The following is a 13,440-nucleotide window of genomic DNA, read 5'->3' on the forward strand; positions in this document are numbered from 1 at the left end:
GGGGCTGGGCGCCGGGACCAATGGGGCGCGCGGGCTGGGGGGGGGGCGGGCTCCGGGCCTGGCATCCCGGTAGCTGCAGCTGGCTTTTCCGGCACCCGCGCCCCCTCGGCCCGTAGCCGACCCCTCCGGCTCTCGGGGATCCCCCCTCCCCCGGGCGGCTGCGTCCTCCGGGCGGGTGAGTGAGCGCCCCGCCACACTCGGGCTGTGGGGATGCGCCTGGCCCGGGAGCCGCGGATCTCGGCCCCCTCCAACCGGCCCCGGGAGAAAGTGGGCAGGAACCGGTGTCGGGGAGGGGAGGAAGACCCACCTTGTGTTGCTGGCCCGTGTCTTTGTTTTGGTAGTCGAGGGGTGTGTTTGGGTTGGTCGAGTTTGGAGGGCGCCTTGTGTGGGTGGGAGGAATCTGGTGAGGCTGGGGGGAGAGGAGCTCGTTTGAAATGGGTTGAGGGAGAGGATTGATGGAGGGCGGGGCAATGGGAGATTTGGAGATTTCTCTTTGCCTTAGGTGAGGTGATTGCTTGGGGGAGTTAGGATGGGGACAGCTCAGGACTTCAGAGGAGGGGGTGAGGAGGGCTTCCTGCCGGTAACTCACTTCCCTTTTGGGGGATTTGTTTCCTCTTATACTGCTAGTTAGTTGAAAAGGGAGAGTATCTTTGCCTCTTCCCAGAACCATTGCCATCCCTAGTCTTCCGGATTTGGGGGAAGGGTGGCCCCCAGGAGCTGGGAGGGGACTTGGTACCCAAATGCTGAGGGTGTGGAGTCTGCCATTGCCCAGGGAAGTGGCAAGGACCAGTCTGCTCCCCAGGAACTCTGAGTTGCTGGTGAGTGTGTGTGTGTGTGTGTGTGTGTGTGTGTGTGTGTGTGTTTCTTGAAGCTCTTCCTTTTGGGGAGGTTTCCAGGTGTTCGGTTAGAGGTGTTTTTGAGGGGCTCCGTGGAGCTGCTTTCCATTAAGTAACACTGTCTTTTGCAGGCCTCATAACCCATTGGTGGGTTTGGTGGCATCTTCTGCCTGCTCTCCACCATGGCCAGCGAGAATTCTCCTCTGCTGGCCTACCGGCTCCTGGGAGATGAGGGGGTTGCCTTCTCTGCCAATGGGGCCGGGGGTCCTGGAGGGGCATCTGCCCGGAAGCTCTCCACCTTCCTGGGTGTGGTGGTGCCCACGGTCCTGTCCATGTTCAGTATAGTTGTCTTTTTGAGAATTGGTAAGTGGGGTGGTGGGGCTTGCTCTGGGGTGCGGGGGGTGGGGGGGTGGGGGAGGGGTGGGACTGGGAAGAGTTTGGGGAAGGGTCCCGGGAGAAGTAGATGGATGGGAGGCTTGGGGAGAGGGCTCCCCATGGCCCTGTGTTGAGCTCTGCCCTGGAGGTAACTGATGACCAGTGTGGTGTGGGGACGCATGAGCCACCTTCTGACCTGCTTTGCCACTCCTGTCCCAGGGTTCGTGGTGGGCCATGCTGGGCTGCTGCAGGCTTTGGCCATGCTCCTGGTTGCCTACTTCATCCTGGCGCTCACCGTCCTCTCTGTCTGTGCCATCGCCACCAACGGAGCTGTGCGGGGGGGTGGAGCCTACTGTATCCTCCAATGTTGATGGACTGGGGTCTGGGCTCTTCTGTCTTGTAGGGAGGAGGAGGGGCAAGGGCAGGGCGAGAGGGAGGCAGGTTCTAATGAATGTTCAGCAGGTGGGCTGATATGGGGAAGGTGACCGACATGGCCTTTCCACGTATCTTACTGCTACTCTCCAGTCTATCAGGTGTCTTCCCAGCCGTCCTTTTGGTTCCCCCAACAGTCTTGTCAATTAGATAGTTCATTTTCCAGATGAGGAAACCGGAGTTCAAGAGTATTAGTGGCGCACTGCAAAGCCACGTGGCTTGGGTGTGACCGCTCTGGACAGATTAACGCTGGGGACAATCCCAGTGTGTGCCGGGAGACAGGGCTGCAGTGTGCTTTGTGCCCGGGCCCTTCCTCCTGCTCCATTTCACTTTCTTTTCCCTTAACACTCACCCCCTGCTTCCACTTTTAGTCATGATCAGCCGGACCCTGGGGCCTGAGGTTGGGGGCAGCATTGGCCTCATGTTCTACCTAGCTAATGTCTGTGGCTGTGCTGTCTCCCTGCTGGGGCTGGTGGAGGCCGTGCTGGATGTCTTCGGGGCTGGTCTGTGTGCCAGGGAGCTCTGTGGGTTTGCGGGGTCTGGGATTCGGGGATCACGAGGGTGAGAGGCCTCTCTAGAAGAGGGGCAAAGTGGTCTATTAGTTTGGCTTTCTTGAGCTCCTACTACGTTCCCAGCCTTAGACATCTGAGAGATTGTCCTGGCCCACAGGCAGCTTACCATCTAGTTAGAGAGGCCAGGCTAATACCCCTAAATTCAACAGAGCAAGATTGGTGGTATCTACCAGGGAGGGGTAAGATGCTGGGGTACAGTTGAGTAGGGAGGTGGGAAAGATAGTGTCTGAGGACAGGTGGGCCAAAGAGGGGGTCTGTTCCTGCTTTGATTCATGGGTGGGATCTCTCCTGGGGAGTCTTGTCTTCTAACCCTGTTCCTTCCTCTTTGTAGACTCCGCAAGGTCCAGTGGGCTTCAGGTCCTGCCCCAGGGCTACGGCTGGAACCTGCTCTATGGCTCCCTGCTGCTGGGCCTTGTGGGTGGGGTCTGCACACTGGGGGCTGGCCTCTATGCCCGAGCCTCCTTCCTCACATTCCTGCTGGTGTCTGGATCCCTGGCCTCTGTGCTGGTCAGCTTTGTGGCTGTGGGACCTAGGAGCATCCCCTTGAACCCTCGGCCTGGCCCCAATGGCTCCTCCCTGCCGCCCCAGGTTGGCCACTTCACTGGCTTCAACAGCAGCACCCTGAAGGCCAACTTGGGTGGTGAGCTGGGTACAGGGGTGACGGTTCTCAGGACAAGGAGCAAGCATGTGGGGGGAGGCAGGCCCTTGGAAGCCCTGGATGAGAACAGATGCCAGAGAGAATCAGGGGCAGGAGGGCAGATCTCAGAACAGCGCAGATTATTCAGGATCTGTCTCGTATGCTTGGCCCAGTGGGGCGTGAGAGCGACCACGAGACAGTTCCTGCCTTAGAGGAACTTTTTTTAGTTGGAAAGATAAAATGTGCATTCAGGAAACAATTAAACAGCACAATAAAACCAAAGTGGTTCAAATAGATGGGAATCAGGAGAGGAGTTGGGAGGAGGGCTGGGGGCGGGCAGGGAGAGCTGGGAGGTGGCCCGAGGTGTATTGGGGAATTCAGGTAGGAGCGAGAGGGACGGTGTCTCAGGAAGGGGCAACGACAAAGGTGTAGAGGGAGGAGTGAGGAGAGTGGGGGGAGTGATGAGGCCAGCTGAGCCAGGGGCTGTGATGGGTCAGGGCTGGGGTCTTGGGGTGGGCTGTTTGTGACATGTGAGGAGAAGGTGGCGGGGCCAACATGCCTGGGTCCCTATGAGGGGTACTGACGCCTTCTCCTCCCTGGGAACCATCTCTCAGGTGGCTACTCCAAGGACTATACCACGGGGGCCATGATGAACTTCGCCAGTGTCTTTGCTGTCCTTTTTAATGGCTGCACGGGCATCATGGCGGGGGCCAACATGTCAGGTGAGGGTCCCTGCCTGCTGCCCCCCTGGGGGTGTAGGGCTGCCACCCTGTGCCCTGGTGGGAGCGCTGAGGGCTCAGGAATGTAAGGGATGGTAGATGGCTGATATCTCCCCTTTTGCCCCTCTCCCTCCAGGGGAGCTGAAGGACCCCAGCCGGGCCATTCCCCTGGGCACCATTGTCGCTGTCGCCTACACCTTCTTCATCTACACCCTGCTTTTCTTCCTCTCCAGCTTCACCTGTGACAGGTGCCTGGGGAGGAGGCTGGCCTGGCCCTTGAGGGGGGTGGAATGGGGCCACAGAACAAGGTTGCCACCCCTGGATCACCAAGGGAAGCACAGGCCGAGGGGGGGCAGGTACCCCCATTGTTGAGGTGCAGGGAAAACGGAGACTGTTTCTCCCTCTGGGTGAGAGAAGGAGCGGCCGCCGCTGATGGGGACAGCCGGGTAATTGGTGGTAGCCAGCCTGTAGCCAGAGTTTGCTGTGTCCCTGGGACTGTTGTAAGCACTTGGTTTTGGGGGATGGGGGATAGCTGCTTCTCAATGTGTATTTCCATAAATATTTGGTTTCTTGTGCATACACCGTTGGGAATGTCCACCATGTGATTAAATCCAAAGCAGCCCAAAGATCAACCAGTGAATACCATGTCTTTCCCCTCCGGGCACACATGATGTATTACAATGGCCTTTGAGCCTGGGTCAGTTGAGAATCCCCAGGAATACCTAGTTCTTGACCTCATGAAGAGTCAGAGCACTTTGCTCACGGAGGCCCTAGATGCACCTGTGTTATCTGCATCCTCCTTTCCTTCCCGCCAGGACCTTGCTGCAGGAGGACTATGGGTTCTTCCGCGCCATCAGCCTGTGGCCCCCACTGGTGCTGATTGGTATCTACGCCACGTCGCTCTCGGCCTCCATGAGCTCCCTCATCGGGGCCTCCCGCATCCTCCACGCTCTGGCTCAAGATGACCTCTTTGGTGCGCCGCCCCCTGCTCCTCGCCCGGCTCTGAGCACACCCTCCCGTGTCTGTCTCTCTCTCCGCTTGGCCCTGGGCTGATGTGTCTGCCACGGTGTTTCTGTTTGCACAGGAGTGATCTTGGCGCCGGCCAAGGTCGTGTCCCGAACAGGGAACCCCTGGGGGGCTGTGCTCTATTCTTGGGGCCTAGTGCAGGTAAGCCTTCTTTCCGGCTGTCCTTCCCCTTCCCCTGGGCTCCTTCTGGTTCCGTTCCCAGGACCAGGAGGGGCTTGGGCTTGGGCTGGGAGAGTAAATGAAAAGGCAGGATGCATTGGCATTTGGTGGGGGGGTGCGTGCATGCCCAGCCTCTCGGTCCTTGTGTAGCTGGTGCTCTTGGCTGGGAAGCTGAACACGCTGGCCGCTGTGGTCACCGTATTCTACTTGGTGGCCTATGCTGCGGTGGACCTGTCCTGTCTGAGCCTGGAGTGGGCCTCAGCCCCTAACTTCCGGTGAGTGGAGAAGTGGCCTGTGTCCTCAGAGACCAGGGGGGAGGCGTGGGAAGGGCTCGGTCCAGGGGACCGAGGTTGGAGATGGAGGCCATGGCAGGCCCTGAGTGCCCTTCCTTCTCTCCCCCACCCCAGCCCCACCTTCAGCCTGTTCTCCTGGCACACCTGCTTGCTGGGGGTGGCCTCCTGTCTGCTCATGATGTTCCTCATCAGCCCCGGGGCCGCCGGCGGCTCACTGCTTCTCATGGGCCTTCTTTCCGCCCTGCTCACTGCTCGAGGAGGCCCCAGTAGCTGGGGCTACGTCAGCCAGGCCTTGCTTTTCCACCAGGTTGGGGGGCTCGGAGGAGGGTAGGGAGGGGGGAGGCAGTCTGGGATCCCCATCCCGCTCCAAGTAAGCCTCCTTCTGCCGTGGCCGGAATCAGGGTTCTTGTCCGAGAGGTGGTGAGTGGGGGCTGCCCTCTTGAGCCCTTCCTCTCCACACCTCACCCCTGGTCCCAGGTACGTAAATACCTGCTCCGGCTGGATGTCCGGAAGGACCACGTGAAGTTCTGGCGGCCCCAGCTGCTGCTACTGGTGGGGAACCCCCGGGGCGCCCTGCCTCTGCTGCGGTTGGCCAACCAGCTCAAGAAGGGGGGCCTCTATGTCCTGGGCCACGTCACCCTGGGAGACCTTGGTGAGTGGCCCTCTATTCCCTTCCCAGCCTCTTCCTCCCTCACGTTTCAGACATTCTTCGTGGTCTTTGGGTTCAGAGGCCTCATGCTTCTTCCCTGACGACCCTTCCAACCAGCCCGAGCCCTGCCCAGACTGTTTTCTTTGGCCCATTTGGGATTTGGATTTGAGGAGAAAGTACATGGGTTTGGCCCACATCTACTACCTCCCTTCTCTGCAGACTGCCTGCCCTCGGACCCTGTGCAGCCCCAGTACGGGGCATGGCTCAGCCTGGTGGACAGAGCCCAAGTGAAGGCCTTCGTGGACCTCACCCTCTCGCCCTCTGTGCGCCAGGGAGCTCAGCATCTGTTGCGGATCTCGGGCCTTGGTGAGCTACTTCTCCCCGGGTCCCCTCGGCCCCCTCTGTGGCCCCTTTTAATCTCTGCTACCGTCCCCCAGAGTAAACCACAGACTGCAGACTCACAGTCTAGTGCAGATAAGACGCGGGGCTCAACTCAAAGATACCAGATGGTGTGTGAGAAGGTCCTGGAGGAGAGGCTTAAGGGCTGGCGATGGGTGCCACTGACATTTCTTTTTTTCTGACCCAAAAGTTGGGGTACAAGCTCTGAAGAGCATGCTGTGTTCCTGGGGACAATGGGAGAATTACTTGAGGCAAGGGGGCTGCTCCATCAAATCTAGGGCAGGTGGTTTCTAATCATCCCACTTCAAGACCGCTATGCGCTGATGCGGCTAGTGACAAGATGGTATACTCAGCTGGGCCTTAGAAGGGGTGGAGAAGGAAGGGCTGGTGTGACATGGCCTCCGGAGACCACAGAGGATGCAGAGGGTGAGTGGGGCTGAAGCTTCCCGAGCCAGCGGAAGAGTCTCTGCCTTGTTACTCTGCCTTAGTGCGAAGGCCTTCAGCCTTACGCCCCGGCTTCCTCCAAATCTGGGCTGAACTGCCTCCTTCTTTCTCAATCCTAGGGGGTGTCAGTCCCCTCTCTGGGCACATGCTCCGTTCTCCGTTTAGATCTGGCTAAAGTTCAAGCGTTTGGGGGCTGTTGGCAAGCATTATGAGACAGTCCCTGGAACATCTGAGAGTCTGGTCTCTCCTCAGCCCCACATTTTGTGGGGGAACCTGTGCCAGGAGACCACTACTTCTACGAAATTTATCCTGAGGAGAGCGATTGCAACGAAGGGGAAGGATTTCCTCGAAATAGTTAAGTCCTCCTGACATGCAGAACTTGATTTACTGGTGGATTTTGAGCAACCCATTTGTTTCATGAGAAAAAGCCTTAGACAAGATCTCAGAAGTTTTCTGTAAACTCAGCCCTGTTGAAGGGTGGGGGTGGGGGGGGATGGGGGGAGATTATCCAGTTTCACATTGGTTCAAAAATGGAAAAATCAGGAGCTGTCAGCAGGAACCCGGGGCACTGTATTCACTTCACACACGGGTTCAGAGACTTAGAGGGTGGCCTCTGCTGCTGGGTGCCTTGTGTTCGCCCGTGGACCCAGTATCCACCTGCTGTGAGCCTTGGGGCAAGTGACTTCACCGCTCTGTGCCTCAGGTTGCTTACCTGTGAGAGGGGTGAGTAAATGGCCCCTACCTCCTGGTGTTGCTTCACGAGTTAAAACACAAAGTGCTTTCAACGGGCCCCGGCCCTTCGTTAGTGCGCAGATGGTAGCTGTTTTTTGTCCAGGGATCTTGCTTTGGACTCACCACCATTAGGGCTTTGCAGTAGTAGTAGAAACAGATCGGGCCAGTTCTCATCACCCCCCAGCAGAGTCTGAGGTGCTGTTTCCCTGGGGATGGAGCCCACGAACTTGACTACTGACTACTCAGGGCGGTGTGGTCTGCCCAGTAGACTCAGACTCTCATCTCCCATCATGAAAAAGGTGTGCTGCTTGCTAGAAGCTTGCAGTGGAGGCCTCCTACTGCCGAGTACCGGAAGTGCTCGTTAGTTAGAAGAATCCTAAGGCGAACTTTGCCCACTTAAGTGGGGAGATTAGTCACGGAGGTACAACAAATAAACGCATGCAAGAGCGTTTGGGAAGATGAAAAGTCGTTATGCAAACGTGCATAGTGTTGCCCAGAGAGCCCAAGCACGAGGCGAATGCCATGCCTGATGGCTGACGTGTGGTGCTGCCGGCGTGTACGAGTGGGCGCGCATTAGTGTGGTGTAAACTCAGCCCGTGAGTCTGATTCCTGTTGGTTCCTTCCCACCTCCTCCTCTCTGCCCCCAGGTGGTATGAAGCCCAACACGTTGGTCCTGGGTTTCTACGATGATGCTGCACCCCAGGACCACTTCCTGACAGACCCTGCTTTCTCGGAGGCTGCTGATGGCACCCAGGAGGGTGGGTCCCCAGCCCTGAGCACCCTGTTCCCTCCACCCCGGGCTCCCGGGAGCCCCCGGGCTCTCAGTCCCCAGGACTATGTGGCCACGGTGGCAGACGCCCTCAAGATGAACAAGAATGTGGTTCTGGCCCGGGCCTGTGGGGCCCTGCCCCCTGAGCGGCTGAGCCGGGGGTCTGGGGGCACCTCCCAGCCGCATCATGTGGATGTGTGGCCCCTCAACCTGCTGCGGCCCCGGGGCGGGCCCGGCTATGTGGACGTGTGCGGCCTTTTCCTACTGCAGATGGCAACCATCTTGGGCATGGTGCCTGCTTGGCACAGTGCCCGGCTCCGGATCTTCTTGTGCCTGGGGCCTCGAGAGGCCCCCGGGGCGGCCGAGGGGCGGCTGCGGGCACTGCTGAGCCAGCTGAGAATCAGGGCTGAAGTACAGGAGGTGGTGTGGGGCGAGGGGGCTGGGTCTGGGGAGCCTGGGGAGGAGGAGGAAGGGGACTTTGTGAATGGCAGGCGGGGAGATGCCGAGGCAGAGGCCCTGGCAGGCAGCGCCAACGCCCTGGTTCGGGCCCAGCAGGGGCGCAGCAGAGGAGAAGGGCCCAGTGGGCCTGAGGGTGGGGATGGCGAGGGCGGGCCTGCCACGGCCCTCACTTTCCTGTACCTGCCTCGGCCGCCAGCTGATCCTGCCCGCTACACTCGATACCTGGCGCTGCTGGAGATTCTGACCCGTGACCTGGGCCCCACACTGCTCATTCATGGCGTCACCCCGGTCACTTGCACTGATCTCTGATGCCCGGGTCCTGAAGCAGAGTGCGCAGGTCCAGCGACCCGCCTTGGTTAGTGGATGTGAAGGGGAAGGGCAGCCTTCCGGCCTGCTCCACACATGGGAGCTTCCCAGGGGAAGTATTAGGGGATCCTGGGCTGGGGCGTCCCGTCCCTGGGAGCGGGGCTTCAGTGTCCCCGCCACGCTGGGGGAGGAAGCCAGCAGTCCTCCCCACTGGCCTCCTTCCTTCACCGGTGCCTTGATGGAGGCTGGGTCTCTGCTTGGACTCTAGGCTACCTCAGTTTCCCCTTGCCCAACAGATTCACAGACCGCTGAGGTTGTGATGTTTTTGTTGTTTTATTTTTCTAACCGATGAACGTGAATAAAAGACCAAAACACTATGGGCTGGCCGAATGCTGCTGCGGGGGGCGGGGTGGGGGAGGGGGCGGGGGGGTTCGTAGGTGGGACGGAAGAGGGAGAGATCTGTATGGGGGAGTGTGGGAAAGAGCAGCGCTGGAGCGTCCCAGCAGCGAGGTGGCCACGTGCAAGACTTGGGGCGCCAGCCTGGGGGCACTGGTAGAACCGGAGGCTGCCGTGGAAAGTCCTCCCTGCACGGCAGGAGGGGGCTGACTGGGGGAGGGACGGCGGTTTAGGGCCTAGGGGGCCACGTGACCCTCCCCCAGGAATGCGGTGACGTCACTGGGGGCGTGGCTGTCCCCAAAATTGGGGAGGAAGGGGAAAAAAAAAAGCCAGAAAAAGTTTCTTTCCTGGAGTCCCAAAAGAGGTGTGGGACGGAAGAAGGGGTCAAGACCAGAGGCTTGGGACTACACGGGGGCCGATCGCTGTCTGGAGTCCCCTGTTCCAGGCCATGTCGGGGCCCACCTGGCTCCCCCCAAAGCAGCTGGAGCCTGCCAGAGCCCCTCTGGGAAGAGCACTCTCCCGAGGTGCCCCGGGGCCGCCGCCAGCCCACGGAGCAGGTAAAGCAGCTCCAGCGCCGCTGAGGAGGCCACTGGCCGTTCCTTGCTCACCTCTGCCTTCTGCCTCCTGCCTGTCCCTGCCACCCCTTCCCTGAAGCTCTTCCGGCTTCCTGCCGTTCCTGCTCCTCCCGCTCCCTTCTTGGACCCCAGGTGTCGGGGGGGGGGGGGGGGGGGGGGGGGGAGGAGAGATGAGGGACCCTAGAGCGCGGCCTCCAGAAGTGTCACCCTCCTCTCTTTCCCCATCCCCACCTTGGCTCTCTCTTCCCTCACCCCAGCACTTCAGCCCCACCCCAGGGTCAATTTTTGCCCCCTCCCATCTGAGCAGTGTTACCAGGCCCCGGGGGGACCGGATGATCGGGGGCTAGCCTGGGTGGGGTGCCATGGAGCACCCCAGCGCTCACAGGTGAGAAACCGGAATTGGGGGGTGGGGGGCGGGAGGTGTGGGCACCCGGGACAGGTGATTTGAATTCTCCCGGCTTTTGCTTCATCCCCAGGGGCTCCCCCAAGACAGGGGGGCCTTGCGCCCAGGAAGTCTGGATGCTGAAATAGACTCGCTGACCAGCATGCTGGCTGAACTGGATGGAGGTCGTGGTCATGCCCCACGGCGGTCAGACCGGCAGGTGACCCACTGGCCTGCCTTGTCCCTCCCCTGCTCCTTGTCTCCTGCCCTCCTCCCCACTCCCTAGTCTGATCCCTTCTCTAGATTCTCAGTCTAGCCCAGCCCTCTCTGTGTGAGTGATACACACAGGAGCGTGGAAGAAGCTGGCCCACCAGAGCCCACCAGGTTGTCTACCTCTTGAGGATGAGCCCTTGTCAAAGACCAGTGGTTATCTTGGGGCCGCACAAACGGGGGCTTCCACAGGTGTGCGTCCTGGAATGGGTCTGCTCACTCCCGGTCTGTGTTTCTCCCCAGGCTTATGAGCCCCCTCAGCCCCATGCCTACCGCACGGGCTCAGGTTCCCTGAAGCCGAATGGAGGGGGTGTTCCGATTCCTCCCCAACAGCTCTCTGCGCCCTCCTATGGGGGTCCCACTCCGGCCTCCTATGCTACAGCCAGCACCCCCGCCGGTCCTGCCTTCCCCGTGCAAGTGAAGGTGGCACAACCGGTGAGAGGCTGTGGCCCCCCAAGGCGGGGGGCCTCTCAGGCCTCCGGGGCCCTCCCGGGCCCCCACTTTCCTCTCCCAGGCCGAGGTGAAGTGTGGGGGGCTGGCTATAGGAGCCACCGTGAGCCAGGTCCAGGGGGTAAAGAGGAGGCCGCAGGAGGACGAGGTGGCAGGTATGGACCCCAGGTAAGTCCCGGGTAACTGGGATTTGGGGTCCTCACAGACAACTGGATACTGATTGGGTGGGCGGAGGTGGTGTCTAATGCCCTTGTTGTCAGAGGCCTGTCGCGTTGGTGCTCTGGATGAGCACGCTGTGCTGGTCAGAAAATATAAGAGGGCAGGGCTAGGGCTGTTCACTGGCTCCTGGAGGTGTGCCCCTGGGCCCGGCGCTGAGACCTTCTCAGATGAGACTTCTGGGTGGAATTGCCTGGTCACCTTCAGGAAGTTTGACAGCACAGAGAGCTAGAGGTAGGGCTGAACCCCTGATTCCCTCCTCTCAGGTCCCCCTGAGCCAGCCTCCTGAAGAGGAGCTTGAGAGGCTGACCAAGAAGCTGGTGCACGACATGAACCACCCTCCCACAGGGGAGTACTTTGGTGAGCTGACCCGAGGTGGGAAGGGGGCTGGAGAGTCAGAGGGCCAGAGAATCTACCTTTCTCTTCTGTACTGACTCACCTTGTCCTTCCTTGTCCCCAGGGCGGTGTGGCGGCTGTGGAGAAGATGTGGTTGGGGATGGGGCTGGGGTTGTGGCCCTGGACCGTGTCTTTCACGTCGGCTGCTTTGTGTGTTCTACGTGCCGGGCCCAGCTTCGGGGCCAGCATTTCTATGCCGTGGAGAGGAGGGCGTACTGTGAGAGCTGCTACGTGGTGAGTAGGTGGGCTGGGGGTGTCAACAGCAGGAGGCAGGAGGCTTCCATCTAAGGTGGGGACCATATGCCCGAGCCCCATAAAAAGTACAGAGCTCAAAGGGGGGGGGCACTAAACTGACACATAAGAAGGGAGGAATTATAAAAGTCACTAAATACTGGCTGCTGGAGGGAAAGGACAATGGTCCCTTACAAATGCCAGACATTTATTTTAGAGTTAAGGGAATGTGTTAAATTCCCACACCGCCACCCCTGTGGAGCACCTATGACTACTGAAAGAAACTGAAGCTGAGACTAAGTCACTTATCTGGGAGGTTGCTGTGCTAGGACTTCTACGCAGATCTGTTCAAGGCCACTTTTCAATGAATCCCTTGCAGGGGGCTACATAAACAGATGGGTGGGCCAGTGGGCCTCCCCAGCCCCAAACTTCCTACCCTCCTTCCTGTTAGGCCACCCTGGAGAAGTGCTCCACATGCTCCCAACCCATCCTGGACCGGATCCTACGGGCGATGGGGAAGGCCTACCACCCTAGCTGCTTTACCTGTGTGGTGTGCCACCGTGGCCTCGATGGCATCCCTTTCACGGTGGATGCCACCAGCCAGATCCACTGCATTGAGGACTTCCACAGGTCAGGCTGGGTCTCCCACCTTTGTCTCAGATGTCTGACCTTCCCCATCTTCCCCATTTGTCCTTCATGCCCCAGCACTGGTCTCCCACCCCTGGCCTGGTCTCTTTCTTGTTAACATCACCCTCTTTTCTAAGATCTAAGACCATACCCCTGGTCTCTCCCGTTCCCTCGTGTATCCTACCTTCTCTGGGCTCCATGGTTAGTCCCCTCCAACCCTGGGGCTTGACAGCCTCCTTGGTTCCCTCCTGACCCAGGAAGTTTGCCCCACGATGCTCAGTATGTGGCGGGGCCATCATGCCTGAGCCAGGTCAGGAGGAGACCGTACGAATTGTTGCTCTGGATCGCAGTTTTCACGTTGGCTGTTATAAGTGCGAGGTCAGAGGGCCTGGGCAAGGGGAAGCGGGGGTTCTTGGAGTCAGGGGTGCTGGATATGGTAGGACCCAGGGATCCAGGCCTGATAGAAAGCTGTTGCTTCTGTCTCAACAGGAGTGTGGGCTGCTGCTCTCTTCCGAGGGTGAGTGTCAGGGCTGTTACCCGCTGGATGGGCACATCTTGTGCAAGGCTTGCAGTGCCTGGCGCATCCAGGAGCTCTCAGCCACCGTCACCACTGACTGCTGAGTCTCCCCAGAAGCACCTGCTGCATTCTCCCACCCTCCCTGACATCTACCCTTACAACTTTGTCACCAAATGCTGTCTCCTCTTCCTCCAATCATGAAATAATAATCCCTCAAGAGTTTACAAAACCCACTGAAGCGTGTCGTCTCATCTGATTCTCACAGCAGCCTAACACACGCACAACTGTTGCACCTCCCTGCGTTTTTATAGAAGTGATCTCAGATGACATGATTCCCAAATGGCAGTACCAAGATCAGAGCCTGGGTCTTCTTGGTCCTAGTCCTGGTTTTGGCAACTACACTGTACACCCTCTCCCCGTGCTGGGAGCGTGCTGGGAGTGAGCTGCGGCATGCTCCAGGGAGGCAGCATCTCCTACTCTTAAGCCTCACACTCCACGCCCTGAACAAGGACTTGGGTGTTATCTCCCGGGTGGTGATGCATTTAATCTGGGGCAAGCCAGACTCCCCCTGTT

At 59.4% G+C, this 13,440-nt stretch overlaps 2 protein-coding genes across 3 annotated transcripts; both read left to right on the forward strand.

Moving 5' to 3' along the window:
* Positions 1 to 19: 19 nt before the first annotated feature.
* SLC12A9 (solute carrier family 12 member 9) lies at positions 20 to 9,184 on the forward strand. Of its 2 annotated transcripts, XM_047839040.1 has the most exons (14): positions 20 to 175; positions 968 to 1,199; positions 1,431 to 1,565; positions 2,015 to 2,146; positions 2,547 to 2,855; positions 3,467 to 3,574; positions 3,708 to 3,819; positions 4,387 to 4,544; positions 4,656 to 4,738; positions 4,907 to 5,031; positions 5,164 to 5,356; positions 5,527 to 5,701; positions 5,918 to 6,064; positions 7,921 to 9,184. In XM_047839040.1, exons 2-14 carry the CDS (start codon positions 1,019 to 1,021, stop codon positions 8,808 to 8,810), a joined length of 2,748 nt encoding a protein of 915 aa, XP_047694996.1. In that variant the 5' UTR covers positions 20 to 175; positions 968 to 1,018; the 3' UTR covers positions 8,811 to 9,184. The 2 variants fall into 2 exon arrangements, with proteins under 2 accessions (XP_047694996.1, XP_047694997.1); XM_047839041.1 differs by lacking the exons at positions 1,431 to 1,565; positions 2,015 to 2,146.
* An 87-nt stretch (positions 9,185 to 9,271) lies between these two features.
* On the forward strand, positions 9,272 to 13,100 carry TRIP6 (thyroid hormone receptor interactor 6). Its single transcript, XM_047839061.1, has 9 exons — positions 9,272 to 9,760; positions 10,036 to 10,163; positions 10,255 to 10,380; positions 10,674 to 11,048; positions 11,363 to 11,456; positions 11,557 to 11,726; positions 12,175 to 12,353; positions 12,608 to 12,728; positions 12,840 to 13,100. The coding sequence occupies exons 1-9, from the start codon at positions 9,652 to 9,654 to the stop codon at positions 12,969 to 12,971; spliced, it is 1,434 nt and encodes a 477-aa protein (XP_047695017.1). The 5' UTR covers positions 9,272 to 9,651; the 3' UTR covers positions 12,972 to 13,100.
* Positions 13,101 to 13,440: the final 340 nt, after the last annotated feature.

This window comes from Prionailurus viverrinus, chromosome E3, assembly GCF_022837055.1.
Source record: "Prionailurus viverrinus isolate Anna chromosome E3, UM_Priviv_1.0, whole genome shotgun sequence".
Lineage (NCBI taxonomy): Eukaryota > Metazoa > Chordata > Mammalia > Carnivora > Felidae > Prionailurus > Prionailurus viverrinus.

What these genes read in the sequence shown, in the direction of transcription:
- SLC12A9 (XM_047839040.1), top strand. Translation starts at nt 1,019, where the DNA reads ATGGCCAGCGAGAATTCTCCTCTGCTGGCCTACCGGCTCCTGGGAGAT. An exon ending in CCTGAAGGCCAACTTGGGTG is followed by an intron (nt 2,856 to 3,466) that starts GTGAGCTGGGTA and finishes ACCATCTCTCAG; the next exon opens with GTGGCTACTCCAAGGACTAT. An exon ending in GGCTCAAGATGACCTCTTTG is followed by an intron (nt 4,545 to 4,655) that starts GTGCGCCGCCCC and finishes CTGTTTGCACAG; the next exon opens with GAGTGATCTTGGCGCCGGCC.
- TRIP6 (XM_047839061.1), top strand. Translation starts at nt 9,652, where the DNA reads ATGTCGGGGCCCACCTGGCTCCCCCCAAAGCAGCTGGAGCCTGCCAGA. An exon ending in GAGCACCCCAGCGCTCACAG is followed by an intron (nt 10,164 to 10,254) that starts GTGAGAAACCGG and finishes CTTCATCCCCAG; the next exon opens with GGGCTCCCCCAAGACAGGGG. An exon ending in GTGGCAGGTATGGACCCCAG is followed by an intron (nt 11,049 to 11,362) that starts GTAAGTCCCGGG and finishes CCCTCCTCTCAG; the next exon opens with GTCCCCCTGAGCCAGCCTCC.